Source organism: Macaca thibetana, chromosome 16 (genome assembly GCF_024542745.1).
Source record: "Macaca thibetana thibetana isolate TM-01 chromosome 16, ASM2454274v1, whole genome shotgun sequence".
In the NCBI taxonomy this organism is placed as follows: Eukaryota; Metazoa; Chordata; class Mammalia; order Primates; family Cercopithecidae; genus Macaca; species Macaca thibetana.
In genome coordinates this window covers 19,648,721-19,676,702 of record NC_065593.1, presented here as the reverse complement: position 1 = coordinate 19,676,702, position 27,982 = coordinate 19,648,721, and the positions used below count along the sequence as shown (strand labels likewise).

At 55.7% G+C, this 27,982-nt stretch overlaps 4 protein-coding genes across 4 annotated transcripts in view; 1 reads left to right on the top strand and 3 right to left on the bottom strand.

Moving 5' to 3' along the window:
• SERPINF1 (serpin family F member 1) overlaps positions 1 to 27,982 on the top strand; it is a 173,001-nt gene that overhangs the window by 29,126 nt on the left and 115,893 nt on the right. The gene's annotated exons all lie outside the window — the stretch shown is intronic.
• SCARF1 (scavenger receptor class F member 1) lies at positions 4,769 to 16,595 on the bottom strand. The gene is given in 12 exon segments (XM_050763529.1): positions 4,769 to 6,573; positions 7,696 to 7,842; positions 7,928 to 8,049; positions 10,021 to 10,141; positions 10,870 to 10,973; positions 11,141 to 11,159; positions 11,162 to 11,268; positions 11,677 to 11,895; positions 13,988 to 14,513; positions 15,370 to 15,471; positions 15,712 to 15,773; positions 16,096 to 16,595. Coding segments are annotated over 12 exon segments (2,607 nt in total). The 5' UTR covers positions 16,314 to 16,595; the 3' UTR covers positions 4,769 to 5,713.
• Positions 16,838 to 20,725, bottom strand: RILP (Rab interacting lysosomal protein). The gene is given in 9 exon segments (XM_050763574.1): positions 16,838 to 17,145; positions 17,148 to 17,293; positions 17,580 to 17,663; positions 18,500 to 18,622; positions 18,996 to 19,138; positions 19,447 to 19,683; positions 19,812 to 19,918; positions 20,022 to 20,115; positions 20,187 to 20,725. Coding segments are annotated over 9 exon segments (1,185 nt in total). The 5' UTR covers positions 20,409 to 20,725; the 3' UTR covers positions 16,838 to 17,116.
• Positions 21,292 to 27,982, bottom strand: part of PRPF8 (pre-mRNA processing factor 8) — a 38,588-nt gene continuing 31,897 nt past the window's right edge. Inside the window, exons 37-43 of the mRNA XM_050763503.1 lie at positions 26,949 to 27,142; positions 24,739 to 24,978; positions 24,502 to 24,643; positions 22,317 to 22,457; positions 22,078 to 22,217; positions 21,772 to 21,974; positions 21,292 to 21,620 (exon numbers count right to left, since the gene is read on the bottom strand). Of these exons, the coding sequence (XP_050619460.1) occupies positions 21,466 to 21,620; positions 21,772 to 21,974; positions 22,078 to 22,217; positions 22,317 to 22,457; positions 24,502 to 24,643; positions 24,739 to 24,978; positions 26,949 to 27,142 (1,215 nt within the window). The 3' untranslated portion in view covers positions 21,292 to 21,465. The remainder of the gene's footprint in view (positions 21,621 to 21,771; positions 21,975 to 22,077; positions 22,218 to 22,316; positions 22,458 to 24,501; positions 24,644 to 24,738; positions 24,979 to 26,948; positions 27,143 to 27,982) is intronic.

Sequence of the window (27,982 nt, the reverse complement as noted above, 5' to 3'; positions counted from 1 at the left end):
CTCTGCCAAAATTCTTCAAAAACTATTATTTGTAAAACAGGATAAAGTTCCAGTTCCTGGCTGGGCATGGTGGTTCACGCCTGTAATTTCAGCACTTTCGGAGGCTGAGGTCAGAAGTTAAAGACCAGCCTGGCCAACATGGTGAAACCCTGTCTCTACTAAAAGTACAAAAATGGCTGGGCGCGGTGGCTCACACCTGTAATCCCAGCACTTTGGGAGGCCGAGGCGGGTGGATCACGAGGTCAGGAGTTCAAGACCAGCATGGCCAGGCTGGGCGCAGTGGCTCATGCTTGTAATCCTAGCATTTTGGGAGGCTGAGGCGGGTGGATCACGAGGTCCGGAGTTCAAGATCAGCATGGCCAGGCTGGGTGCAGTTGCTCATGCCTGTAATCCTAGCACTTTGGGAGGCTGAGGCAGGTGGATCATGAGGTCAGGAGTTTGATACCAGCTTGGCCAAGATGGTGAATCCCTGTCTCTACTAAAGATACAAAAAATAAAGTGGGCGTGGTGGCGCACACCTGTAGTTCCAGCTACTCTGGAGGCTGAGGCAGGAGAATCACTTGAACCCGGGAGGTGGAGGTTGCAGTGAGCCAAGATTGTGCCATTGCACTCCAGCCTGGGCAACAAGAGCGAAACTTCATCTGAAAAAAAAAAAAGATCTGGGTGATGTGGCACCCGCCTGTAACCCCAGCTACCCAGGAGGCTGAGGCAGGAGAACTGCTTGAGCCAGGGAGACAGAGGTTGCGGTGAGCAGAGATTGCGCCACTGCACTCCAGCATGGGCAACAAAGCGAGACTCTGTCTCAAAAAAATAAATAAACAAAATTTTAAAGTTCCAGTTCCCCAATTTGACCCACGCAGGCTCCTCCGTCTCCCTGTCTCTGGAGGACATCTGACCTGCCTGGTCCCAGATGTTCCAATCACATGGCCTGTGGTTTCTGCACCTGCTGTTCTCCTCTAGCTCTCGACAGAGCCTCATTTTGGACAGCACCTCCTCTGGGAAGCCTTCCCTAACCACTCCCCATTAGTAATGTTCACTTTATTTGTCCACTGCCGGCATTGTTTTATAATTAGCTATTCATCTGTTTGTCTTCCTCTCCAATTGACTATGAACTCTCTGGGGGCAGAACGGTGTCTTCTTCAACTTTGTATAACCAGCCCTTGATAGAGAAGCAAGCACAAAGCAGGTGCACAATATGAGTTTGTGGAATGAAAACATGAACTCACGAAAAGGGGCAAGAGGCCAGGCGTGGTGGCTCACACCTGGAATCCCAGCACTTTGGGAGGCCGAGGCGGGTGGATCACCTGAGGTCAGGAGTTCGAGACCAGCCTGGCCAACATGGTGAAGCCCCATCTCTACAAAAAGTACAAAAATTAGCTGGGCGTGATTGTGGGTGCCTATAATCCCAGCTACTCAGGAGGCTGAGGCACAAGAATGGCTTGAATCTGGGAGGTGGAGGTTGCAGAGAGCCAAGACACAAAAGAAACTCAACCTTAGAATACGCATAGAAATTTAAATTGTAAAGAGATATAATTGTTTTTTTTTTTTTTTTTTTTTTTTGAGACGGAGTCTCACGCTGTTGCCCAGGCTGGAGTGCAGTGGCGCGATCTCGGCTCACTGCAAGCTCCGCCTCCCGGGTTCACGCCATTCTCCTGCCTCAGCCTCCTGAGTAGCTAGGACTACAGGCGCCCGCCACCGCGCCCGGCTAATTTTTTGTATTTTTAGTAGAGATGGGGTTTCACTGTGGTCTCGATCTCCTGACCTTGTGATCCGCCCGCCTCGGCCTCCCAAAGTGCTGGGATTACAGGCTTGAGCCACCGCGCCCGGCCGAGATATAATTGTTGATGGTTAAACACAAAAACAAATTTCTTTTGAGAGAGTCTCACTCTGTCGCCCAGGCTGCAGTGCAGTGGCACGATCTCGGCTCATTGCAAGCTCCACCTCCCGGGTTCACGCCATTCTCCTGCCTCAGCCTCCCGAGTAGCTGGGACTACAGGCACGCACCACCACACCCAGCTAATTTTTTTGTATTTTTAGTAGAGACAGGTTTCACCGTGTTCGCCAGGATGGTCTCGATCTCCTGACCTCGTGATCCGCCCGCCTCAGCCTCCCAGGCGTGAGCCACCGCGCCTGGCCAAAAAAAATTTATATATACTTTTTAGAAGCTTTAGTGGCTGGGCACAGTGGCTCACGCCTGTCATCCCAGCACTTTGGGAGGCGAAGGTGGGCAGATTTTCTGAGGTCAGAAAGACCAACCTGGCCAACATGGCGAAACCCCGTCTCTACTAAAAATACAAAAAATTAGCTGGACGTGGTGGCACACACCTGTAGTCCTGGCTACTTGAGAGGCTGAGGCAGGATAATTGCTTGAACCCAGGAGGCGGAGGTTGCAGTGAGCCGAGATTGTGCCATTGTACTTGTACTCTAGCCTGGGCAACAGAAAGATACTTCATCTCAAAAAAAAAAAAAGAAGCTTTAGCATGTGCTACTTTATTTTTACCAAGGTGGAATAAGGAGATACCCTTTTTTATCTGATCAGATTGAGTGTAGGGACATGGATTCCCCCATAATTTGTGAGAATATACAAATCCAGGCAACATTTTTGGAGACAATTTGGAGTGAGTACAGAAGTGTCTAACTCCCTTACCCTACAACTCAACAGCCCTGCTTCTAGGAATCTATTTGATAGAAAAACTTGCACAAATGTAAAAATAAATATGGGGCCGGGCGCGGTGGCTCAAGCCTGTAATCCCAGCACTTTGGGAGGCCGAGGCGGGTGGATCACAAGGTCAGGAGATCGAGACTATCCTGGCTAATATGGTGAAACCCCGTCTCTACTAAAAATACAAAAAACTAGCCGGGCGTGGTGGCGGGCGCCTGTAGTCTCAGCTACTTGGGAGGCTGAGGCGGGAGAATGGCGTGAACCCGGGAGGCGGAGCTTGCAGTGAGCCGAGATCACGCCACTGCACTCCAGCCTGGGAGACACAGCGAGACTCCGTCTCAAAAAAATAAATAAATAAAATAAAAATAAATAAATAAATAAATAAATAAATAAATAAATATGGGGCCGGGCGCGGTGGCTCACGCCTGTAATCCCAGCACTTTGGGAGGCTGAGGTGGGTGGATCAGCTGAGGTCGGGAGTTCGAGACCAGCCTGACCAACATGGAGAAACACCGTCTCTACTGAAAATACAAAATTAACTGGGCGTGGTGTCAGGTGCCTGTAATCCCAGCTACTCAGGAGGCTGAGGCAGGAGAATCGCTTGAACCCAGGAGGCGGAGGTTGCAATGAGCTGAGATTGTGCCATTGCACTCCAGCCTGGGCAACAAGATTGAAACTCTGTCTCAAAAAATAAATAAATATGAACAAAGTTGTATGCTATGTCATTGTTTATTGTATCAAAACAGATCAGAACAACCCAACCATCCATTGGCAGGGGAATGATTTAAATAGTTGTGCTAGATGGAATCTCATGTAGTCATTTTTTTTAATAAAGGGAGGTGGCTTGGCCGGGCGCGGTGGCTCAAGCCTGTAATCCCAGCACTTTGGGAGGCCGAGACGGGCGGATCACGAGGTCAGGAGATCGAGACCATCCTGGCTAACACGGTGAAACCCCGTCTCTACTGAAAATACGAAAAACTAGCCGGGCGAGGTGGCGGCGCCTGTAGTCCCAGCTACTCAGGAGGCTGAGGCAGGAGAATGGCGTAAACCCGGGAGGCGGAGCTTGCAGTGAGCTACGATCCGGTCACTGCACTGCAGCCTGGGCGACAGAGCGAGACTCAGTCTCAAAAAAAAAAAAAAAAAAAAAAAAGAGAGGTGGCTTTATTTTATGGACATTGAACTATATCCAGGATATATTGTTAAGTAGAAAAGCAAGTTGAGACCGGCCGCGGTGGCTCACGCCTGTAATCCCAGCACTTCAGGAGACCAAGGTGGGTCAGGAGTTCGAGACCTACCTGGCCAACATGGTGAAACCCCGTCTCTACTAAGAATACAAAAATTAGCCAGGCGTGGTGACACGCACCTGTAATCACAGCTACTCAGGAGACTGAGGCAAGAGAATCACTTGAACCTGGGAGGCAGAGGTTGCAGTGAGCCGAGATTGTACCATTGCACTCCAGCCTGGGCAACAGAGCAAGACCCCATCTCTAAAAAAAAAAAAAAAAAAAAAGCAGCTGAGAACAGTATGCTAACTATGCTAAAATTTTGTTTTTGTTTAAAATATTTGTTGACAGGTACACAGAAAAACATCTGAAAGAAAGCACCCAATTGTTGATGAGATTGAGCACTGGGATAAAAGGAGCTGCCCCTGGCCAGGCGTGGTGGCTCATGCCCATAATTCCAACACTCTGGGAGGCCCAGGCGGTGGAGCCCTTGAGGTTGGGAGTTCAAGACCAGCCTGGCCAACATGGTGAAACCCTGTCTCCACCAAAAAATACAAAAATTAGCCGGGTGTGGTGGCGGGTGCTTGTAATCCCAGCTACTCTGGAGGCTGAGGCAGGAGAATTGCTTGAACCCGGGAGGCAGAGGTTGCAGTGAGCCGAGATCATGCCACTGCACTCCAGTCTGGGTGACAGAGTGAGACTCCATCTTAAAGAAATAAATAAAGCATGGGGGGAGCTGCCCCTTTTCTTTTCTGACTAGGTAATATGTGAGCAAAGAATTCAAACAAGACCAAAAAGCTGCCAGGCAAAAGCAGATTCTACCTCTCTCCTTTAGATTCAGACCCACAGATGCTTCTGGGGAGAAGGGAAATCTGCAGTTTATATGTGTCTGTAATGTTAGTACTTTTTATTTTTTTAACAAAGATCATTGCTTTTTATTATACTTTATTAAATTCTATCTACTAACAAAAGTAAAAAAGAGTGTTCACTGTAGAAAATTTGCAAACCATACAAAAGTTTCAGAAGAAAATAAATATCACCTACAATCTCACCTTCCAGAGGAAAATACCATTTAGTGCCTTTCCCTTGAATCTGTTTTTATGCACATACATCCTTTTTACAAAGTTCATAGGCCGGGCACGGTGGCTCATGTCTGTCATCCCAGCACTTTGGGAGGCCGAGGCAGATGGATCACGAGGTCAGGAGATCGAGACCATCCTGGCTAACATGGTGAAACCCCATCTCTACTAAAAATAAAAAAAAAATTAGCCGGGCGTGGTGGTGGGCACCTGTAGTCCCAGCTACTTGGGAGGCTGAGGCAGGAGAACGGTGTGTGAACCCGGCAGGCGGAGCTTACAGTGAGCCAAGACTGCGCCACTGCACTCCAGCCTGGGGGACAGAGCGAGACTCTGTCTCAAAAAAACAAAACAAAACAAAACAAACAACAACAACAAAAAGAAATATTTGTTTAGCCAATCTTTTATCAGCAAACGTGTAGGTTGTCATTTCAGAAAAATGTGTTGCACGTGAAAGAAAGAATAGCCCTTACGAGGCACACAGGGTCCAGGACAGCACAGGAGAAGTCCCTGCAGTTAACCCTTCCTGACCCCATCCTGCAGGGTCTCTGCCCAGGCCTTCCAGGCCCCCTCTGGGAGCACCACCAGGGCCCTGGGCCACCTGGCCCGGAAGCCTTGCCTTTTCCCTGTGGAGGGGCAGAGGCTCTGGTCTGTCTGTCCGGGCCCTGGGATCATTTTCCAGCACACAGCACAGTCCAGTCCATGGCAGCTCTGATCCCATCCAGTCTCCTCACTCCCCAAATTCAAGGTCATCATGGTTCTGGTGGCCTGGAGATGGGTACAACATTCTCATACTCAGGTTCCTCCTGCCTTTCCTCTTCAGCCTGCTTCTGAGGATCCTGTTTCGGGAAGCCAGCCCCAGAGATTGGCTCCTGGGCCCTCCCTGAACTCTCAGTGCCTGCCCCCAGCCCCCGGACCACTTCCTCTGGTCTGACTGCCATAGGCCCTGTGGCCCCAGGAAGCCCAGCTTTTGGGGCTGAGTTGGGGCTCTGGCTGACAGAGCCAGAGGCCAGGCCAGGGCTGCTCTTTTTCCGATTCAGGGCCTGGCGTGGAGGCTTAGGGATGGCCCTCTTGACCTTGGGTTCTGCCTGGCCTTTCTGAAAGCCACCAAAATGGCGGAAGACAGAGCGGACAGGGCCTTCAGATCCCCGGGGCGTCCCCACCAGCATGTAGACCGTGGTCACAGGGCCTGAGCTCTCCTGGACACTGCCCTCAATGGCTTCCACGTGCTCAGCCACTGTCCGGCCACCAAGTGGGGGCCGTCGGTGGCCAGTGGCTGGATCTCCTGGACTGGCAGCCGCAGGAAGGGCCTCATCTGTTTCTGCTTCCTCCAGGCCTGTGGACTCTTCGGCTTCCCGGCCCTCAGGACCTGATTGTGCCCCCCGGGAGAGCCTCTTGGGCTTTCGGAGCGGGCTGGAGAGCTCCCCTGAGCCTCGGCGACTCTGTGGTGCAAACTTGGTACCTTCAGCAAAGGAGACCGATGGCCGCTTGGCCCGAGCTAGACTGGAGGTGCGCGGGATGGCGAATGGCGTGGAGGCATCCTCAGGGGGCGGGAAAGCACCTCCAGCCAGGCTGGCCTCTGACGACTCTGCCTGGGCCACAGGGACCATCCCTGGCAGAGGAGACAGAAGAGCTTGGCTGGAGCTGAACTGGCCACCACAATGCATCCTACCCACAGCTCAGTATCTTCCAGGAGGCCTCAAAAATAGGGCAAGGAAGAGGGCAAGGAAGTGGAGAGAGGCGGAAGGACCAATTCAGGTAGACACTGTTACTTCTACACTCTTTTTTTTTTAAATTTTTGTAGAGATGGGGTCTCACTATGTTGGCCAGGCTGGTATCAAACCCCTGGCTTCAGGCAATCCTCCTGCCTCCGCCTCCCAAAGTGCTGGGATCACAGGTGTGAATCACCACACCTGGTCTCTATACTCTTTTCTCACCACCTCTCCCTACTTTGAAATACTGTCACACTCTAACCAAGCTAAAACTATTTTGATGTCACCGAGCCACATCCCTCTCACCTCTGGGCCTTTGTGTATGCTGTTCCATCTTCCTAAAACACCATTCCCTCCCCTCCCTGACTTTCACTTGGTTAACTCCTACTGATTCTGCTAGACTCAACTGGGATACCACACACATCTTCCCTGACCCCAGTCACCCCAACATGGCTAGCGAATGAGCCCCTCCTTGTATGTCCCCCATGGAGACACATATCACTGTGTCCTGTCATTGTCAGACTGCCCATCTGACTCTAAGCTTGGTGAGGATAGGAATCTGTCTTGTTATCTCTTGCATCCCCGGAGCCAAGAACAGTGACTAACACAGAATGGGCCCTTAATAACTGTTTGCCGGCTGGGCGCGGAGGCTCACGCCTGTAATCCTAGCACTTCCGGAGGCTGAGGCGGGCGGATCACGAGGTCAGGAGATCGAGATCATCTTGGCCAACGTGCTGAAACCCGGTCTCTACTAAAATAGGAAAATGAGCCAGGCGTGGTGGCGGGCACCTGTAATCCCAGCTACTTGGGAGGCTGAGGCAGGGGAATCACTTGAACCCGGGAGGCGGAGGTTGCAGTGAGCGGAGATTGCACCACTGGACTCCAGTCTGGCGACAGAGCAAGACCCAGTCTCAATAAATAAATAAATAAATAAATAAATAATAACTGTTCGCTGGGGGACTACAGAGGGAGTTGTGGGGGGCAGGGCTGCTCAGGGGCTATGTGGGCTGTTGGGGGGCTACCTTCGTGGGGTGGCACACAGTAGGCAGGAACCTCGTCTGCCTCTGCAGACTCAGGATCAGATGAGAAGGAGTCATCAGAGGCCCAGCCGGCAGAGGGTGGCTCGATGAAGCTGTGGTTGAAGGGGACCTCCGGGTCGTGATGTGAAACTGTAGAGACTCCAGATCAGGCGCCTGCGGGACCTGATGCAAAGCCTTGTCCAATCCCAGACCGCAGCCCCCAGTGCCCACTGACCTGTCACCCAGGGTAGCTTGTGGGAGCTGAGGGAACCGCAGGGCAGTGTGGAGCCTAAGCTGGTCAGTGTTCCCCAGACCTGCATCTTCATCCTGGACACGGTAGCTCTATCTCTTGCTGGCCTGAGTGAGGAGGGCAGGGACAGTGGTCAGTACATAAGACCCAAGGTGACCTGGGTCACCTTGGCAGGGTGTGACAGGGTGACGACCTCTACTTCAGTGACTCTCTGTTGACTGCAGAATAAAATCCAAACGATTGAGCCCAAGATTCAGGCCTGCCACAGAACCAAGTGTGACTCTAGAGTCAGACAGCCCTGAGTAACAACTCTGGCTCAGACTTCACCTCCCTGGGCCTCAGTTTCCACATCTGTAAAACAGATCCTGTCTGCCTATCTATCTATCTATCTATCTATCTATCTATCTATCTATCTGTCTTGTCTGTCTGTCTGTCTGTCTATCTATCTATCTAATCTGCAGGACCTGGCAGGGTACCAAGCGTTTTGTGGGGGCTTTTCCAAAATGCAGCTCTTTGTTATTATCATCCTAGCTGAGCCCCAGCTCACCTGTCTCTCTCTCTCTCTCTCTCTATTTTTGAGATAGAGTCTCGCTCTTGTTGCCCAGGCTGGAGTGCAATGGTGCGATCTTGGCTCACTGCAACCTCTGCCTCCCAGGTTCAAGCGATTCTCCTGCCTTAGCCTGCTGAGTAGCTGGGATTACAGGCACCCACCACCATGCCCAGCTAATTTTGTATTTTTAGTAGAGATGGGGTTTCACCATGTTGGCTAGGCTGGTCTCGAACTCCTGACCTCAGGTGATCTGCCTGCCTCGGCCTCCCAAAGTGTTGGGATTACAGGTGTGAGCCACTGTGCCTGGCCCACCTGTCTCAAATGACACCCCCTCCAGGAAGCCTTCCCTTGTTCCCACTCTGCTCTGCCCCCACATGGGGAGGAGGCTGCTCCACTCTTCACCGTCCCTCCAACAGCCTTTGCACCTGTCCTTGTGTCCCTGTGAGGGGCTTCTTGCCACCGTGGGCTCTATGCCCTGGGCCAGTGGCAACTGTCTCTGCTCATCTGTGAATGCCACACAAGCACAGAGGAGGACGTGCTGGAGGACTAGGGCAGGAACTAGCAAGAGAGCACCAGACAAAGAGTCCAAAAAGGCGGAGAGGGGCTTCCTGTGTGCCAATAACCAACTGGATCACCTCGGGCCTCCGTGTCCTCTGGGAATTGAGGACAATAATCCTCCTGGCCCCACATTCCCTGTTCCAAACCTCCAGGCTGTTGTGAGTCTCAAAGAAGCCTGGAGTGTGAAGAGGTTTCATAAAGGAACAAAGCTCTGCGTAAGCCCCTCTGTGGCGGGCCCCACCAGCCCAACCCTCCCTCCGCTCTCCGCCTCCCAGGAAGCTACATTCTCTGCTAACCCACTGCACAGACATTCATGTCACTTTCCTTTGCGGGGCATCTGAGGCCTGGTCTCTTTCCCTCCTGGCCCAGAGCTGGGCTGCTCCTGCGGTGGTCCCAGTCCTCCTCCTCTGGTCCCTGCCGGTGTCAGCTCTCTGCCTCCCGCTGCAGGCTCCAGTTTGCCAGCCCGGTGCCCATGCAACTCAGAAACTTACTCATCGAAGGTTTCCAAGGAGGGCAGGCAGCTGACCCGGTGTCTCCAGTGTCTCCAGGCCACAGTCACTGCCAACTACCTCCATCACCTCTGACCCACGTGGGCAAAAAGGCCAGCTCTCCCCACCCCATCACCTCTGACCTATGTGGGTGATAAGGTCAGCCCTCCCCACCCCATCACCTCTGACCTATGTGGGTGACAAGGCCAGCTCTCCCCACCCCATCACCTCTGACCTATGTGGGTGACAAGGCCAGCTCTCCCCACCCCATCACCTCTGACCTATGTGGGTGACAAGGCCAGCTCTCCCCACCCCATCACCTCTGACCTATGTGGGTGACAAGGCCAGCTCTCCCCACCCCATCACCTCTGACCTATGTGGGTGATGAGGCCAGCCCTCCCCACCCGGAAAGGAAACCAGATGCCTCCCTGCTCCCACCCCATGGCCTGAGCTGTGTGGGGAAAGGACGGGCTAGTGTTCACCTGTCCTTGAGGTCTGACCGGGTGGCCCAGCAGCAGCAGGCACAGCAGGCGAGGCCCAGGAACAGCAGCAGCAGAGGCACAAGGCTGCTTGCGATAAGGGTGGCGTCCCGACTGCGAGAGCCTGGGGGAGCCGGAGATGGGGGATATTCAGGCCTTCCTGTCTCCTACACATCCTGTCTTTGCTCTGAGTTGCCTGCTACCCAGAAGCTTCTTCGTGGGGGTCTGTCCTGCCTCCGGGCAGCCTCTCTGCTGGCGTGTCCCCTCCCGCAGGGTCTGTGGCCCATTCCACAGATTCTTGCCCCTGAGGCCCTGTCAGTGTCCAACCACCCTGCTGCGCATTTCATGGCTCTAGCCTGGTTTCGCAGGGGGCCAGGGCTCTGTCACATCTTCAGGGAGCCCCAGAGCATCCACACAGAGCTCAGGTATAAAGAATGTTTCTGGACCGGGTGCAGTGGCTCATGCCTGTGATCCCAGCACTTTGGGTGGCAGAGGCAGGCAGACCACCTGATGTCAGGAGTTCGAGACCAGCCTGGCCAACATGGTGAAACCCTGTCTCTACTAAAAATACAAAAATTAACCCGGCGTGGTGGCGGGCACCTGTAATCCCAGCTGCTCGAGAGGCTGAGGTGGGAGAATGGCTTGAACCCTGGAGGCGGAGGTTGCAGTGAGCTGAGATCGTGCCACTGCACTCCAGCCTGGGGGACAGAGCAAGACTCCGTCTCAAGAGAAAAAAAAAAAAGAATGTCTCTGAAGTGGCCCAGACTCCCTGGTGAGGAACTGGCCCTGGAGCCCGTGTGAAGGGCCCGCCTTTCCCCGGCTACTGCACCCTGCAGCCTTCTTCCACCTTACCCGGCTGGCAGGACCCGGAGACAGGGTGGCAGGGTCCCTCTGGGCATTCACAGGGAACTGAGCAGTTGTTTCCATGGAAGCCGGCGGGGCAGGAGGTGTTGCAGCTGTGGAGTGACATGGAGAGGCGGGCTGAGGGCTGCGTGAAGGGAGGGACAGGCAGGAGACAGGGAGGGAGATTTCCGGGCACTGTCCAGGCAAGTTGAGGAAACGCTGCACAGAGGCCTGACCTAGGCCCCTGGTACTCTCCTGCCCCCAGGACCCCCGTCCTCACCTGGGCCCCCAGTAGCCGCACTGCAGACACATTCCCCGGTCACAGCGTCACAGGCCCCCTGAATACAGGTGGGGCAGGTAGAGCCGCAGTCTGCCCCAAAGGTGCCAGTGGGGCAGGGGTCTTCACACCTAGGGTGAGGCAAGACTCGGGGAAGGGGAGAGCAAGGCAGGCCTGGCCCCCACCGTGGGGCCCCACCTGTCCACTCCAGGCTCCTGGACTCAAGGACCCAACGGGCCACGCCTTAGCAGTGAAGCTCAGGTGTAAATAGGGCCTTGAACTTGGGGCCGAATCCAGCAGCTGACAGACTACAAGTCCCCAGAGGGGGAGGAGGGCAGGAAGCCTCAGAGGGGAGGGAGCTGGGATCCTGCCCAGGTACCCCCAGAACTCATTGCTCTCCCCAACTCTTCAACAGGAGGGAGGCCCCTGGGACTGCATGAACCTGTGTGTCAGGGAGGGGTGGTGCTCTCAGAGAGAGCCGCTGAGGTGAGGGTCCTGGGGGGAGGTGCACCCCACCCTGAACAGAATGGTGCGCTCACCTGGGCCCCAGCCAGCCAGGGTCACAGCGCTGACAGTGGCCAGTATCTGGCTGACAGACCTCCCCACGTCGGCAGTGAGAGCACTGCTGTCCGCAGCTCTCGCCAAAGGTGCCAGGCAGGCAGGGCTGTTGGCACTGGGTTCCGTTCCAGCCCGGCTCGCAGGACTCACAGCTCCCCGTGTCTGGAGAGCACGGCTCATTGTGCTTGCAGTGGCCACAGCTGGGAAGAGAAGGGCTTTGTGGGAGCAGTGGGGGTGGATGGATGGAGCACCCACCCCTTCCAACCCCTGTACTCCACGCAGGCCTTCGGGGGCCCTGGAGAGTGTTCGGGTCCCACCTGGGTCACTCAGGCAGGTTTGCGCCTCAGTTTCCCCACGTTGTACAATGAAGACAAATGAGGGCTCTTACAGGAGGATCCCATCCCTTTCCTTCGAAGCGTCTACTCTGTGACCATCTTTCCCTGGGTCCCAGGGTCAGCAGGAGGCAGCAGCCCAGCCAGGGCAGCCACGTCACCACCAAGCTCTGAGTCCCATCTGCCAGGTCTGCCAGGTCTTCCCTCCTGCCCTTTCCCTTTTCTTCCTTTCACACTGAGCGACCCCGAGTTCTGGCATGAATGGAACTCAGTAGTGTCTTCTACTCCATCACATGAAATAAAAAAATGTAAAGTGTTTTCACCCAGGGGTCCCCAAACCCTGGGCCATGGACTGGTACTAGTCCATGGCCTGTTAGGAACCAGGCAGCAGCATAGAGATGAGCAGCGGGGGAGCCTGACCGCCTGAACTCTGCTGCCAGCCAGATCAGTGGCAGCCTTAGGTTCTCATAGGAGCGCCAATCCTATTGTGAACTGATCACGGCAGGGTCCTGGTTCCACGCTCTTTATGAGGATCTAATGCCTGATAATCTGTCACTGTCTCCCATCATCCCCAGATGGGACCATCTAGCTGTGGGAGAATAAGCTCAGGGCTGCCACTGATTCTATATTATAGTGAGTCATATAATTATTTCATTATAGATTACAGTATGATAATAGAAAAATTGCCACGAAACCTGTCCCTGGTGCCAAAAGGTTGGAGACCACTGTTGTCACCAATATAATTTCACATTTGCCATATCTTAGTTTCCCATTGATGCTTAACAGTTACTTGAAGTTTCTCCCTCAGATGCTCAACTATCTGGGATCATATACTTGGGTCAGATCCATTAGTAGGGGAGAAGAAGGGGAGTTTATAAAAGCCATTTAGCTGATCTGGACCAGCATTTTTATTTTTATTTTATTTTATTATTTTCTTTGAGACGGAGTCTCGCTGTGTCACCCAGGCTGGAGTGTGATGGTGTGATCTCGGCTCACTGCAACCTTCTCCTCCCGAGTTCAAGTGATTCTCCTGCCTCAGCCTCCCAAGTAGCTGGGATTACAGGCGCCCACCACCACGCCCGGCTAATTTTTGTATTTTTAGTAAAGATGGAGTTTCACCAGGTTGGTCAGTCTGGTCTCAAACTCCTGACCTCAGGTGATCCGCCCGCCTCAGCCTCCCAAAGTGCTGGGATTACCGGTGTGAGCCACTGCGCCCATCCAGGGGTGAAATTTCTTATGGTGAGTGCAGCTGGTCAAAGTTTGAAAGTCACTGAGTCCTAAAGGGACCTTGCCCAGGACCTTTGGTCACTCTATCCACTCATCTATACATATGGCTTGCTAGCAGTGCTAGTATAGCAATTTTTTGCACAGCAGTAAACGATGAAATGAGCAGGCGGGGCTGGACCTGGGTAACAAAGGGTTTTTAAAGTTCTTGTTTCGTTTTGTTTGAGAGGGAGTCTCATACCCGGTGGAGTGCAGTGGTGCGACCTCGGCTCACTGCAACCTCCACCTCCCCGGCTCAAGCGATTCTCCTGCCTCAGCCTACCGAGTACCTGGGACTACAGGCGTGGCCAGGCTAATTTTTGTGTTTTTAGTAGAGACGAGGTTTCACCATGTTGGCCAGGATGGTCTCAAACTCCTGACCTCAGGTGATGCGCCCGCCTCAGCCTCTCAGAAGTGCTGGGATTACAGGTGTGAACCACCGCGCCTAGACCTCTTTTCCCCTTTCTCGTCCCTCTGCTTCGTACGTTTTTTGAGGGGAGCACCGCAAAGCCCTGATCCCTCCTCCCGGCGCCCGGCCCCGGCCACCTGACTCCGCCCCGCCCACCTGTGTGCACCCCGCCCCCGCCCCCCCCGCCCCCGCCCCGCCCCGCCCCGCCCGCTCACCTGTGTGCGCCCCGCCCCCGCCCCGCCCCCGTCCCCGCCCCGCCCACTCACCCGCTCCGCCCCGCCCGCTCACCTGTGTGCGCACTGCACCCCGTGGCTACCAGCCGGGCAAGGCAGCTCGCAGCGCGCTCCGCGGAAGCCGGGCGGGCAGGTGCACTGGCCAGAGGCGGCACTGCAGCGGCCCCGCACACACTCGCACTGCTGCCGGCACTCGGGACCCCACCAGCCCGGCCGGCAGGCGCAGCGGCCCGAGTCCTGGTCGCACGGGGAGCCGTGGCAGGTGCAGCGGAAACTGCAGCGGCGCCCCCACCAGCCCGGCTTGCACACGCAGGCGCCCGTGGCCTGCTCGCAGCGCGCCGCCTCGGGCTTGCACTGGCACGGGCGGTGGCACGTGGGCGACCACCAGCCCGGCTCGCAGCGGCACACGCCGGTCGCGGGGTCGCAGCGCCCGTGGGGGCCGCAGGTGCACGGGAACTCGCAGTGGGCGCCCCAGCGGTGGGCCTGGCACTGGCACGCGCCCGTGGCTGGCTCACACTGGCCGTGAGGGTGGCAGGGGCAGTTCTCACGGCAGTCGGGGCCCCAGTACTGGCCCGGGCAGCCTGCAGGGATGGGTACGGGAGGGGTCAGCGGGCTCAGGGCCGCGCGCGGACCCTTACCCTGCGTCCCCTTACGCAAGGAAAAGGGGCACGGGGCCCATCCTCCAAGAGCCGGGGACAGACCCTCGGAACATCCGGCAGCCTGTCCTGGGCAACACTCACTTCCTGCTCCGCTCTGACCTACAGAAAACCCTTAGCCATTAGTGGGAGGCCCAGCCTCCCATTTCACATTCAGAACACACTCAGAGATCCTGAGTGGGCAGTGGACTTGCCCAGAGTGCGGCACCGAGGTGGGTGGGCCTTCCTCCATGGCTGCTCCTCCCTGCTGAGGTGGATCCCTGCTGGGCTGGAGCAGAGAGAGCTTCCTCCCGATCTCAGTCCTGGATGCTGCCCGCCAGGGTGCAGGTTAAGCCACCTTTCCCCTAGTGATTCCTTGATTCCTGGTGCCCATCCTCTGGCTTCCCAACCCCTTTCCCTTCCTTCTCTTTCTGCCAGAAAGGGCAGACAGCCGAGCGGGGGGCCTCCTTCCATCCGCTGCCCATGTATAAGGCGTATGTGGGAAAGAGAAGGAATATACTCATTTTGCAATGAACGGGAATCACAGGTTTTCTGAGAAGTGGAAGAGGAAGATGCGCAGGTGGGCAGGGCTTTGTGGATACGGGTGAAAACCCAGTGACTCAGGCCATCTCCTAGGAGTGTGTGTCACTTCCTGTCTCTGGACCGCGATTCCTCAGTGAAGCTGGGAGGGATCCTGGCCCTGCTGTCCTGAGGCTACATGGCTACCTGCCTTGCCCGCCCCCACACCACTGTCCCCGTACCCAGCTCTGCCCAGCAACTTCATCCAGCCCTTGAGACTCACGGGAGCTGCAGTAGGCCCCAAAGAATCCAGGTTTGCATCGACAGAGGCCTGGCTTCACACACACCTCATCTTTCTGGCAGGCATCCGGCCCCTCACAGATGGCTGAAAGACACCCCACCCAGGTTGGAAAGACAGGAGCAGGACCAGGGGACACCCCTGCCCTCTCACTGGCTCCTGGGGCCATGCCTCCTCAAGAGGTGCCCCTTCAGGCCTGGGGGGTGTCACAGGAGAAACCCTGGCTCCTGGTGTCAGGAAGGGCAGGCCCGGGAGGGTAGGAAGGAAGGGCTATTGCTGGGCTACGGCTTCCCTTCTCCTTGGCTGAGGGTCTGTCCGGCTACTCACGGATGGTGCATTCTTGATCCTTCTGCCTCCAGCCTGCGCAGCACTGCAGCTCAGCAGAGGGGCTGTGAGGCAAAAAGGGGTCAGCTGGACAAGGCGGGGGGTGCAGCCTAGCCCCGAGCAAGGTGGATCACTGTCTCTGGCTGAGGTGGAGGAGGCTGGTTTAGCCTTAGCTAGGGAGGCCTAGCAGATCTTTACGGCTCGGGTCCCCAGCCCCTCCCCTCTCCTTCCCTGGCCCTTCCACCATCTGCCCTGGCTAGCCACTACCTGCCAGGCCGCCATCAGCAGCCCTTCCTTCCAGCCCAAGCCCCCTTCCTAGTCTCCTCCTTCCCCTAAAGGCCTCAACACCGGTTCAACCACCCGCCATCAGACTCCCACGAGACCCACCTGCTGGCCACACAGACGTGCTGCCCATTGGGGTCCAGCTCAGACCCCTGAGTCCCCCGAGTCCAGAGCAGCAGCAGCGGGAGCAGCAGTCCCAGCCCCATGGCAGCCGGCGCGGTGGGAGGGCTCGGGTTCATCTGGCCCCCACAGCTCCCAACCCCCTCCTTGCTTCCTCTCAGGGCTTTTCCTGAGGAAACCAGGCCGGAGGGGCGGGCTGCCATGAGGCACCTCCCTGAGAGGGAGGGGGTGGCTGGAAAGACTGACACTCAAAAAAAGAAAGGAAAAAGAAGGCAATGGCAGGGCTGAGTGGCCTCGGCCTGGAAGGGCCAGAAGGATGAAGTTGCAGGTCTCTGGGTGCCGGGGCCAGGGAAGCGGGTGGAGTGAGGGTGGGAGTCAGGGCTTTCCATCAAGCCACACTCCCAAAGCAAGGCCCGAGCTTCAAGAAGCCAACCCCGCTCTAAGTGACTGAGCAAGGAGACCCACGAGGACCCCTCAGCCTGCCTCTGCTCTAAGGGTGAGGCTGAGCAAGGAACAGACCCTTTATTTAGGACCCCTCAGCTGCCTGTCTGCTCCTGGCAGGGTTGGCCGGATCTCAGCTCACTGCAAGCTCCGCCTCCCAGGTTTACATTCTCCTGCCTCAGCCTCCCATGGCGCCCGCCACAGTTTTTTGTACAGTAGAGACGTGTTAGCCAGGATGGTCTCGATCAGTTTCTCGCATATTACGGCTTGAGCCACCGCGCCCGGCCGGGCAGTTCTTTATTACATGAGCTCAGGCTGTCTGCACAAAGCCCTGGGAGCTAGGCAGTCAGCTCTCATTTCGTGGATGGGGAAACTGAGACTCAGAGAGGCACTCTTATATCTGGCCCCAGAGGCTTGGTACAGAGACGTAGAGAGGGAGGTGGGCTGAGCCCCCATCCTGCCCTGGTACAGGCCAGGATTGGGGCAGACCCCTGGTGAGGGCTGCGAAGGCGGGAGCCCTGTCCTCATTTGAGGCCACACATCCATCCACAGCTAGACCCCTAAGTCAGGCCTCCGGGGCGGCTGAGGCCCCAGACAAAGGTGTTCGTGGAGGGCAGAACAGGGCGGATCAGGAGCTGGGGACTGTGGTTGGGCCTCCTCTTCTCCCCCTAGCTTGCTGGGTGCGGGGCTGTCGGTCTCATCCTCAGGGGATTCGGCTTTACCCCGATACCATAGGCCAAAGCTGGAGAGAGACAGCCGGACGTACTTTCAGCCAGGAAGCCAGAGAGGTCAAGGATATGGATGAGGGCAGAGGGTGGTGAGAAAAGGGGAGAGGGGGAAGAAAGGGCAGTCTGAGGGAGTGGGAAGGTGATGGGGGCCTGGGCCAGAGAAGCAGGAGGGGAGGATGTGCTTAGAGCCAAGGACAGCAGGGTGACAGGCAGAGAAGCAGGAAAGGGGATCCTGAGAAGAACCATCCAGGGCCCTTCCTCCCTCCCCATATTCTTGTCCTTCCCCTTCCCCCAACATACAAACTCTGTATTTTGGACTCCGGGGGTGGGGGATGGTCTCCCTTATCATCGGAGAGCAGGAGCCATGAGCCATCCTCATCGTCACTGAGACAGAGGAGAGAGGAGACATGAGGGTCATTGATCAAGGCCCTGAGGGACAACAGGAATCCAGCAGGGGGGATGGAGGGACTGCAGGGCCCCTGGGGCTGGAGAGAAGGCAACCCTGGGGAGATGCAGCATGTTGGGGGTTTAATTTTTATTTTTTATTTTTAGACAGAGTCTCACTCTGTCACAGGCTGGAGTACAGTGGCGCGATCTCAGCTCCCTGCAACCTCTGCCTCCCAGGTTCAAGTGATTCTCCTGCCTCAGCCTCCTGAGTAGCTGGGATTACAGGCACCTGCCACCACGCCCGGCTAATTTTTGTATTTTTAGTAGAGACAAGGTTTCACCATGTTGTCCAGGCTGGTCTCGAATTCCTGACCTCAGGTGATCTGCCTACCTCAGCCTCTCAAAGTGCTGGGATTACAGGCGTGAGCCACCGCGCCCGGCCGAGGCTTTATTTTATAGCTTGACACACAGCAGGCCCTGACACAGCCACGGCTACCGTTTCACCCCCGTAAGAACAAACAGACCCAGCCAAGGCAGGAACCTGAAGAATGAATGTGGAGAGGTAGCACTGGCAGAATGGACGGCAGGAAAGGTAAGGGGAATGGTGAAATCCAGGGAGAAGAGCCCAGGCCGGACAGTGGCCACGGGACACAACCAGACCAGGTCAGCAGGTCCTAGAAGCGGCCAGGCTAGGGAGGCTCAAGGGGTGACCAGGTTGGGGTGATAGCCTCAGTCTGAGACAATGGACTCAGAGGGTGCCCAGGCTGAGTCATCAGGCTCAGCAGAATGAGGGAGGGAGGCCTGGCTCAGTGGGAATGCAGGCAGGGACCTACCTGCTCTCTGCTTCCTCTGGTGTCCCTAACATCTTGGCCTTGATTTTCTTCCGCTGCTTCCGGACAGCCACCTTCATGGCCTCAAGCAGAAGGCCGGGGACCCGGTGGTCTGTGAGCAGCTCCCTACAGAAGAGGGCAGGAAGGGAGAAAGCTGTGGGGATGCCAGCCATGGGGATGCCAGCCGCAGGCCTCACTCCTGGTACCTGTGCATGCGGCTCCTCCCTTAACACGTGAAGCGCTCTGCCTTGCTGACACCCTCAGACCTGAGCTTAGGTGGCCCCATGGCCCCTCTAGGAGAGTTTCCCTGGCTGCTGCAGCTGCGACCCTTTGCACTATCCCTCTCCCCTGTCTGGATGATATTGCAGAGGGAAGGGGCTGTGCAATTCATGTCCTCCCAGTTCCCAGCGCAGGCCTGGCACATGTCACTGTGGACATGTCAATGACTGGAGAATGAGGTGGGGTGATCGGAGGCCCCCCGGCTTCCCAGCGCTCTCACCGCTGGAAGTAGGCCAGCTCCTCCTTGAGCAGGAACACTTTGGCTTTGAGTTCATTCCGCTCCTGAAGGATCTGCTCAAACTCCTCCCGACTGAAGCACTGCCCTGCCTCCGAGGGGCGCCCCAGCTGCTGCGCAGCCTCCGCCTTTGGAAGGACAGGCATGGTCAGAGGGTCGCCTCCGCTGGCGTTCCCTCCCCCCGCTCCAGGGCCATCATGGGAATGCTAGAGGAAGTGACGGGCAGGGAGACTTGGGGGACAAGGGTGCCCCAACAGATAACAGAGCAGTGCTCCTGCTGAGAGCAGGGGCCGAGGCCGGCCGGGGGCGCAGATCTGTCTGCCACCTCCCCGCTTCCTGGCGGACCTGCTGTGCAGCATGCAAACCTTGCCCGAGCGCCCACCGAGCGCTGGACGCTGAGTCCTGGGCTGGGTCCTTGCCCTCATGCGGCACTCACCAGGTCCTCAGAGGCGCCTGCGCCGGCGGTCATCCATTCGGGCTCCTGCACGTGCTGGTGCCCGGGAGCCCCGGCCTGCCCCTGCGCTCCCTCTTTAGCTGGCGGGGTCGCGGCTTCGCCAAGCTGCTGGCGCTCCCTCTCGCGGTCCTGCGCGGCGCGCAGCTGGATCTGCACGGCCGCCAGTTTGTGCCGCAGCTCAGCATTCACCAGCAGGAGGCGCTGCAGCTGCTCCTGCAACTGGGAGCGGGGCAAACGGTGGGGTGGGCGGGGCACCGAGGGCCCGCGGAGCCCCGCCCCGTGCCTGCCTCGCTCCGCTCCCCCGCTCCGCCCCCGGAGCCCCCGCCCCGCCCACATCTTGCCCTCACCGCCTCCGTCTCCTGGCCTCGCTGCCGCAGGTCGCGGTTGTGCGCACGGAGTTCGTCCCGCTGTCGGTCCGTCACCTCCTTGAGCTGCCGCAGCAGCGCGCGCTCCTCTGAGGAAGGGACGTTCTTAGCGGCGGCACGTAGGCCCGCGGGAGGGAGAGGAGGACCCGAGCCGGTCGCCACCCGCCCTGCCCTGGCCGGAGCTGGGCTCACCCTGTGGCCCCGCGCGCAGCTCCCTGCGGAGGCGCTCGTTCTCCTCCCGCAGCCGCCGCAGCTCCTGCTCCGCCTGCTGCGCCGACACCTGCAGCTGGGGAGACCCGGGTCTCAGGCTTCGGCCCTGCCGGCCCCGCGGGTGGCGAGGGGAGCGCCGTGACTCACCGAGTCTGGGGCGGGCCCCACGGCAGCCTGTTCCAAGAGCTCCAGCGCCCGCACCACTAGCGGCACCAGCCCTGCCGCCGCCTCCGGCCCGAAACGGCGCGCCAGCTCCTGCAGCTCAGTGCCCAGGGCCCCGGCTAGATGGTACACAAGCTCCGCGGCCGTTCCCGACCCCGCGGTCTCTCGAGACCCCCAGCCAGGCGCCACTGCCCTTCTGGGCTCCATGTCCCCCAAAGGCTTAGGGCTGCGACCCCTCCACCCTCAACTGAGACGGGGAAAAGCCAAACAGTTCCGCCCCAGGAAGCGTTTAGGGCTGTGTGGGCGGGGTAGAAGCGAGAAGGGTGGGGAGGAACGAGGGAGAAGGCGTGGGGAAGGGAGACAGTGTCCTAGGTCCCCTGGGCCCTGTCCCTTCCATGCCCAAGGTCACAGGAAACAGGACAGCCAACTTCCAGCCAGACGTCCAAGAGCTGAGGCTCAGGGCTGCAAGTGGTCACTTTAGTGGAGCCCTCCCCACAGGCCCAGTCCAGGCTCCGCCCCGTGTGTGGAGTCATGGGGCCAACTTGGCAGCGGGGCACTCCAGGCGAGAGGTGACAGGTAGGCAGCCAGTCACTGGCCTCCGCCCGGCTGTACACCAGCTGTCTGCCTGTGTGCTTGTTTTCCTGACCAGGAGTGACACAGAAAGCTTAAAGGGCTGGGCTGGACACCACAGCCGCTCAGCGCAAGCCAGAGTTCCTAGACCGGGAAAGGTCAACTGCTCCCAGAACTGTGGAAAGGAGGCGAGGGCTTCCAAGTACTGTTTTGTAGAGAAAGCAGCAAATGTGGTCAAGGCAGCGGAGTGTGAAAGCCCAGCCCCGCCTCAGGTCTCCACTGAGTCCAGGGGCTATCTACCCCAAAGCCCTGAATAGGAAGGTGGCCTCATACTCCCCCTTCACAGCGAGCCCAGCATCTTGCTGTAAACCGCTCCAGTCCAGTCACACCTGGGGCTGGCTTGGAGGCGGCGCAGGCTGCATGAGGCAGGAGCCCTGTTAACTTTGGCTGTTTCCTTCTCCTGTTAGACCTAAATCCAGAATTTGGGTTCGGGGGGAAAAAAAACAAACAGCCCCTGAACTCCTATTTATACAAAATTTATTATTATATTTTATTCAGGATGACAAGCCATCAGGAGGTCAACAACACAACAAGCACAGACAGAGGGAGAGGCCAAGCTGCTGAATGTCAGCGGCCTGTCTGGAGGGGCTGAGGCTCCGGCCTCAGGAGGCTGAAGCTGGAGGCAGGGAAAGAGCTAGGCATAGAGGTCCTCCCGGTCCGCAGAGTAAACCTCCCCCTCCTGCAGGAGGGCGAAGTTGAGGAAGTGGGAAGGCCTGTGCACCTCGTGGTAGAACTCTTTGGGGTTCGCCAGCTGCAGCTCGTATTTCATGTTGGGGTCATGCCGAACACCTTCGGGGAGAAGGAAACAGCCAGCGTCAACAGGGCTCCCGCCTCATGCAGCCGGCACCACCTCCAAGCCAGCCAGGCCCCAAGTGTGACGGGTGATGGCCTCACCTTATCACTACTGCTATCCCCACGTCCCCAGGCTCCTCCCACTTACCCATAAAGTTGTAGTTCCACGAGGACTGGGCAGGGACCATGAAGAAGCCAAGGAAGCGGTCCGACAGCAACATCTGGACCCTCTCATAGTGTGAAGGCAGGTAGCCCTTGGGGTTGTTGCCCTTGTCTGTGTTCTGGCGGCCCCATTCGTAGCCACTGGGGGTCAGCTTGTAGGCCGTCAGTGTACAGGAGCCTGGTGTGAAGCTGGGGGAGGGACGAGGACGGAGTAACAGCTCAGGTCACTATTCTGGGCCCTGGCCTGCAATCCCTGCCCCACCATACTTCCTCCCAAGGAGCCCAGGCCCACCTGCACGTGATGATAATGGTCTTCTCGCCATCCCAAGATGGGTTGTCAGCCATGATCTTGGCATGGGTGGTGACATCCTGGGGTGATAATTGCGGGGACTCATTGGGCTGAGTGTGGATCCAACCTAAGGGTTCCATCTCCTATAGGTAAAGAGGAGTACAGAGCTCTTCAGAATCCCATCTGCAGACAGGAATCGCACCAGCTTTTCCACATTCCCAGGCTCCATCACTTTCCATTACCTTGAGGTACTCATGCTGGGGCAGCTGGCCAGGCAGGTGCACGGTCTGGTGAGTGCCCCACTGTGGCACCATCACGATGCAGCGTATCTCCTTCACCTGGGGGTTATCTGGTGGGCTCACCCCATACAGGTATCCTGCAATCTGGAGACAAAGGGGTCAGGAACCAAAACTCTTCTTAGTACCAGCTCAGAGTTGGAGCTGCCAGCCCTGTTTTCCTTCCTTCCCCCAAGAACGAGGACAGTTTCTTAAAACATGATCAGAACCCCTGTATCAGAATCAGCTGCGGTGCTTGTTCAAAATGTTAAACATGGACCTCATCTCAGACTTCCCACATCAGGACCTCCTGCGTGGGGTCCAGGAATCTGCACTGCTCACAAGCTCCCCAGCTGATTATTAAGGATAGCATTCATAAGCAAATGAGCATACAAACCTCCAGCTCAGTGTATTTTCACAAACTGAGAACATCTGGAAATCCAGCACTTGGTGCTATTTTAAATTTTACATTATCACCAAGTAAGAGGATCTGTTTACTATAAACTCACCCACACAGGATATTAACAGTCTTCTCAAATTTGCCAACCTGACAGCCACTAATAGTGGGTTTTTTTTTTTTTTGAGGCGGAGTCTCGCTCTGTCGCCCAGGCTGGAGTGCAGTGGCGCGATCTCGGCTCACTGCAAGCTCCGCCTCCCGGGTTCCCGCCATTCTCCTGCCTCAGCCTCCCGAGTAGCTGGGACTACAGGCGCCGCCACCACGCCCAGCTAATTTTTTGTATTTTTAGTAGAGACGGGGTTTCACTGTATTAGCCAGGATGGTCTCCATCTCCTGACCTCGTGATCCACCCGTCTCGGCCTCCCAAAGTGCTGGGATTACAGGCTTGAGCCACCGCGCCCGGCAATAGTGGGTTTTTTTGAGATGGAGTCTCACTCTGTTGGCAAGGCTGGAGCGCAGTGGTGTGATCTCAGCTCACTACAACCTCCACCTCCTGGGTTCAAGCAATTCTGCGTCAGCCTCCTGAGTAGCTGGGACTACAGGCACATGCCACCACGCCCCACTAATTTTCATATATTTCATAGAGACAGGGTTCTGCCATGTTGGCCACGCTGGTCTTGAACTCCTGACCTCAAGTGATCCACCGGCCTCGGCCCAAAATGATGTTTTATAAACTATGAATATCCCTGATACACTAGTAAAGTTATGCATCTTTTCTCTTTTTTGAAGCAGGGTATCACTCTGTCACCCAGGTTAGCATGCAGTGACATGATCTCAGCTCACTACACTCACCACTCTCCAGGATCAGGTGATCTTCCCACCTCAGGCTCCTGAGTAGCTGAGATTACAGGTGTGGGCCACCATGCCTAGCTAGTTTCTTAATTTTTTTGTAGAGACAGCATTTCGTCATGTTGCCCAGGCTGGTCTCGAACTCCTGGGCTCAAAAGATCTGCCCACTTCAGCCTCCCACAATGCTGGGATTAGTCATGAGCCAGTGCGCCCCGCCTGGAGTGCAGTGGTCATCAAAGCTCACTGCTTTGGTTCAAGCAACCTCAGCCTCCTGAGTAGATGGGACTACAGGCAAAGGTTTTTTGTTTTGTTTTGTTTTGTTTTTTTAGATGGAGTCTTCCTCTGTTGCCTAGACTGGAGTGCAGTGACGCGATCTTGGCTCACTGCAATCTCCCCCACCTGGGTTCAAGCAATTCTCCTGTCTCAGCCTCCCTAGTAGCTGCAACTACAGGCGCATGCCACCATGCCTGGCTAATTTTTTGCATTTTTAGTAGAGACGGGGTTTCACCATATTGGTCAGGCTGGTCTTGAGCTCCTGACCTCAGGTGATCCACCACCTCGGCCTCCCAAAGTGCTGGGATTACAGGCATTAGCCACTGTGCCCAGCCTAGTGTTGGGATTACAGGCGTGAACCACCATGTACATCTGGTCAGGAATTTGTTTCTGACCATATCTATTCTCTTCCAAATACTATCAGGTTAATACTACATTTACTACCTTCTCTCAGCTGCCACAGCTTTTGCTATCTCATGGGGCCAAAACCCGCCTCGTTGTTTTGGCTATCCTTGCATAATTACTCATCCATGAATCTTGAAACCAGCATCTCAAGTTCTAGACAATCTCAGGTCGGTGTTTTAGGCACAAAATGTGTTGGGCACACACTGTGGCCTGAGTCCACTTACTCACTTGGGCCCGAAGGTCAGATATGCAGATGAACTTCTTAAGCACATTCTTGGGAAGGATGTAGGTGTAGCCAGTCTCCTTGATGTCGTCAGATGAAACATAGATGTGATTGGTCCTTAGGTGCAGGTTGGCAGCAGAGATGGCCCTAAAAACGTGTAGGGAGTGTCAGCATCGCTCAGCCCAGCACCTTAGGTAGTGCAGCCGGCCTTTCCATCCCCACCCTCTTGCCCCTCACAGTACCTGACCCTCCACTCAGTCTTGGATGAGAAAGTCTGGGTCTCATAGTTGCTGGTGGTGGAGGTGATGATCTCATCGCCATGCTTGTTGACAGTGCGAGTCTGTGTTGCCGTGAGCTGCGACTGTTCCTTGGTCTGCTTCTCGATCTCAGCAATCTGCTGCCGCTGCTGTGACGGTGCCGAGATCTCCATACCCAGGATGATGTCTCGAATTTCCGATTGGGTCAGTGATGCCACATTCACACTGTGGGGACGGTGTGGGTTATATTAAAAGGATCCCTTCCCCTTGGTCACTTCTGCCTCAATGGAAAGGGTGTAACTTGGTAGGACAGGGCAGCCTATACTCACGCCCCAGACAATCCACAAGAGCTGCTTCTACAGGAAGTGTGAAACGGAGGCGTACTAACACTTCCAAGATTCGTCAGATCCAAGCGGGACAGCACACGGCGTGTGCACCTTGCCACTGTTTAGCATCCATACACCCCACGCTTCCCTGACCAAAACAATGCTCTGGCACGGAACACTTCTCAGAAATGGAAACCCCAGAAACCCTACAATACTGGTTCTTAATCAGAGGTGGTATTGTCAGTCACCCTATGAATAGTTTGGGTTGCCACGATGACAGGGAGGGAGACGAGGAGAGGAAGGTGTGTGTGTGTGTGTGTGTTTGGTAGCAGTGTCAGATACTTAGGGTCTTGGATGTTCAAACTTCTTACCATGTATGGACAGTAAAGAAATGCCCTGTTCAAAATGGCAACAGTGAGAAACAACGGCCAAGAGTCAGAATGAAGCCCTAAAACACAGACGCTTCTCATACTATTGAAAGACACTGGCCGGGCGCGGTGGCTCAAGCCTGTAATCCCAGCACTTTGGGAGGCTGAGGCGGGCGGATCACGAGGTCAGGAGATCGAGACCATCCTGGCTAACACAGTGAAACCCCATCACTACTAAAAATACAAAAACATTAGCCGGGCGAGGTGGCGGCGCCTGTACTCCCAGCTACTCGGGAGGCTGAGACAGGAGAATGGCGTGAACCCGGGAGGCGGAGCCTGCAGTGAGCCGAGATCTGGCCACTGCACTCCAGCCTGGGCGACAGAGCGAGACTCCGTCTCAAAAAAAAACAAAAACAAACAAACAAACAAAAAGAAAGACACTGCTGTATCTCTCTTCTATGAGACTGTCAGATAATTTCTTTCCTTGTTTTCAAGATAGGGTCTTGCTCTGTCACTCAGGCGGGAGTACAGTGGCATAATCATGGCTCACTGCAGCTTCAAACTCCCGGGCTCAAGCAAGCCTCTTGCCTCAGCCTCCACGAAGCTGGCACTACAGGCGTGCACTATCACACCTGTTTTAAATTTTTTCTTTTATAGAGATAGGGTCAGTCTCTTTTGTTGATCAGGCTGGTTTCAACTCTTGGCTCATGCAATCCTCCCACCTCGGCCTCCCAAAGTGCTGGTATTACTAGCATGAGCACTCAAGCCCGGCCAAGACAAGATAATTTATTGATAAACTTTTCTTTTTTTTTTTTTTTTTTTTTTTTTTTTGAGACTGAGTCTGGCTCTGTCGCCCAGGCTAGAGTGCAGTGGCCGGATCTCAGCTCACTGCAAGCTCTGCCTCCCGGGTTTACGCCATTCTCCTGCCTCAGCCTCCCGAGTAGCTGGGACCACAGGCGCCCGTCACTTCGCCCGGCTAGTTTTTTGTATTTTTTAGTAGAGATGGGGTTTCACCGTGTTAGCCAGGATGGTCTCAATCTCCTGACCTCGTGATCCGCCCGTCTCGGCCTCCCAAAGTGCTGGGATTACAGGCTTGAGCCACCGCGCCCGGCCCTTTTCTTTTTTTTTTGAGACAGAGTCTCACTCTTGTCACCCAGGCTGGAGTGCAGTGGCGCAATCTTGGCTCACTGCAACATCTGCCCTCAAGGTTCAAGCAATTTTCCTGCCTCAGCCTCCCAAGTAGCTGGGATCACAGGCGAGTGCCACCACACCTGGCTAATTTTTGTATTTTTAGTAGAGACGGGGTTTTACCATGTTGGCCAGGATGGTTTCAAACTCCTGACCTCAAATGATCTACCCACCTCAGCCTCCCAAAGTGCTGGGATTACAGGCATGCGCCACTGTACCTGGCCTTCTTGAGAAACTTGTAAGCCTAAATGCTTCCAAACCCCAGAAAACCATATACAGACCTCCTATCTGTCTCCCCACCAGCACTGCTCACTTGTTTTTCTTGCCGTAGTCAGCCAAGATCAGATCCTTGAGCTGCACCTCGACCTTGATCCACTCTTCATCAGTCAGAGTGGGCCAGATGTGGTGTGGTTCTGTAATAGTAGTCTTGTCTGGCTTCAGGATCACTTTTGCCCGGTCATTGTTTACATGTAGGGCACGCAGAATCAGGATGAGACGGGAGAAGGCCTAGGAAAAGATTTGGAAGAGTGAGGTAGGTCAGCTGCTTGAGGCTCTCCCACTTTAATTCTAACCTTTCATGAAACCCAAAATTTTTTTTTTTTTTTTTTTTTTGAGACAGAGTCTCGCTCTGTCGCTCAGGCTGGGGTGCAGTGGCGCAATCTCAGCTCACTGCAAGCTCCATCTCCCGGGTTCATGCCATTCTCTTGCCTCAGCCTTTGGAGTAGCTGGGATTACAGGCACCTGTCAGCACGCCTGGCTAATTTTTTGTATTTTTAGTAGAGATGGAGTTTCACCCTGTTAGCCAGGATGGTCTCAATCTCCTGACCTCGTGATCCACCCACCTCAGCCTCCCAAAGTATTGGGATTACAGGCGTGAGCCATCGCGCCTGGCCTTTTTTATTTATTTATTTTTCTTGAGACAGTCTCACTCTGTCGCCCAGGCTGGAGTGCAATGGTACCATCTCGACTCATGCAACCTCTGCCTCCTGGGTTCCGGTGATTCTGGTGCCTCAGCCTCCCAAGTAGCTGGGACTACAGGTACGTCCCACCACACCCGGCTAATTTTTTTTGTATTTTTAGTAGAGATGGGGTCTCGTCATGTTGGCCAGCCTGGTCTCAAACTCCTGACCTCAGGTGATTCACCCACCTCAGCCTCCCAAAGTGCTGGGATTACAGGTGTGAGCCACCGTGCCCGGCCCCAAGAGTTGATTTTTAACTTTAAGGTCTTAAACCCTCATGACAGTCAAGAGTTCCCACCCAATCTATAGTCTAAAAATGTGAAAACGGAAAAAACCTAAGACACAGGATCTTCTCCTGACCCTAAACCTGCTCCTCCTCCAGCGATCT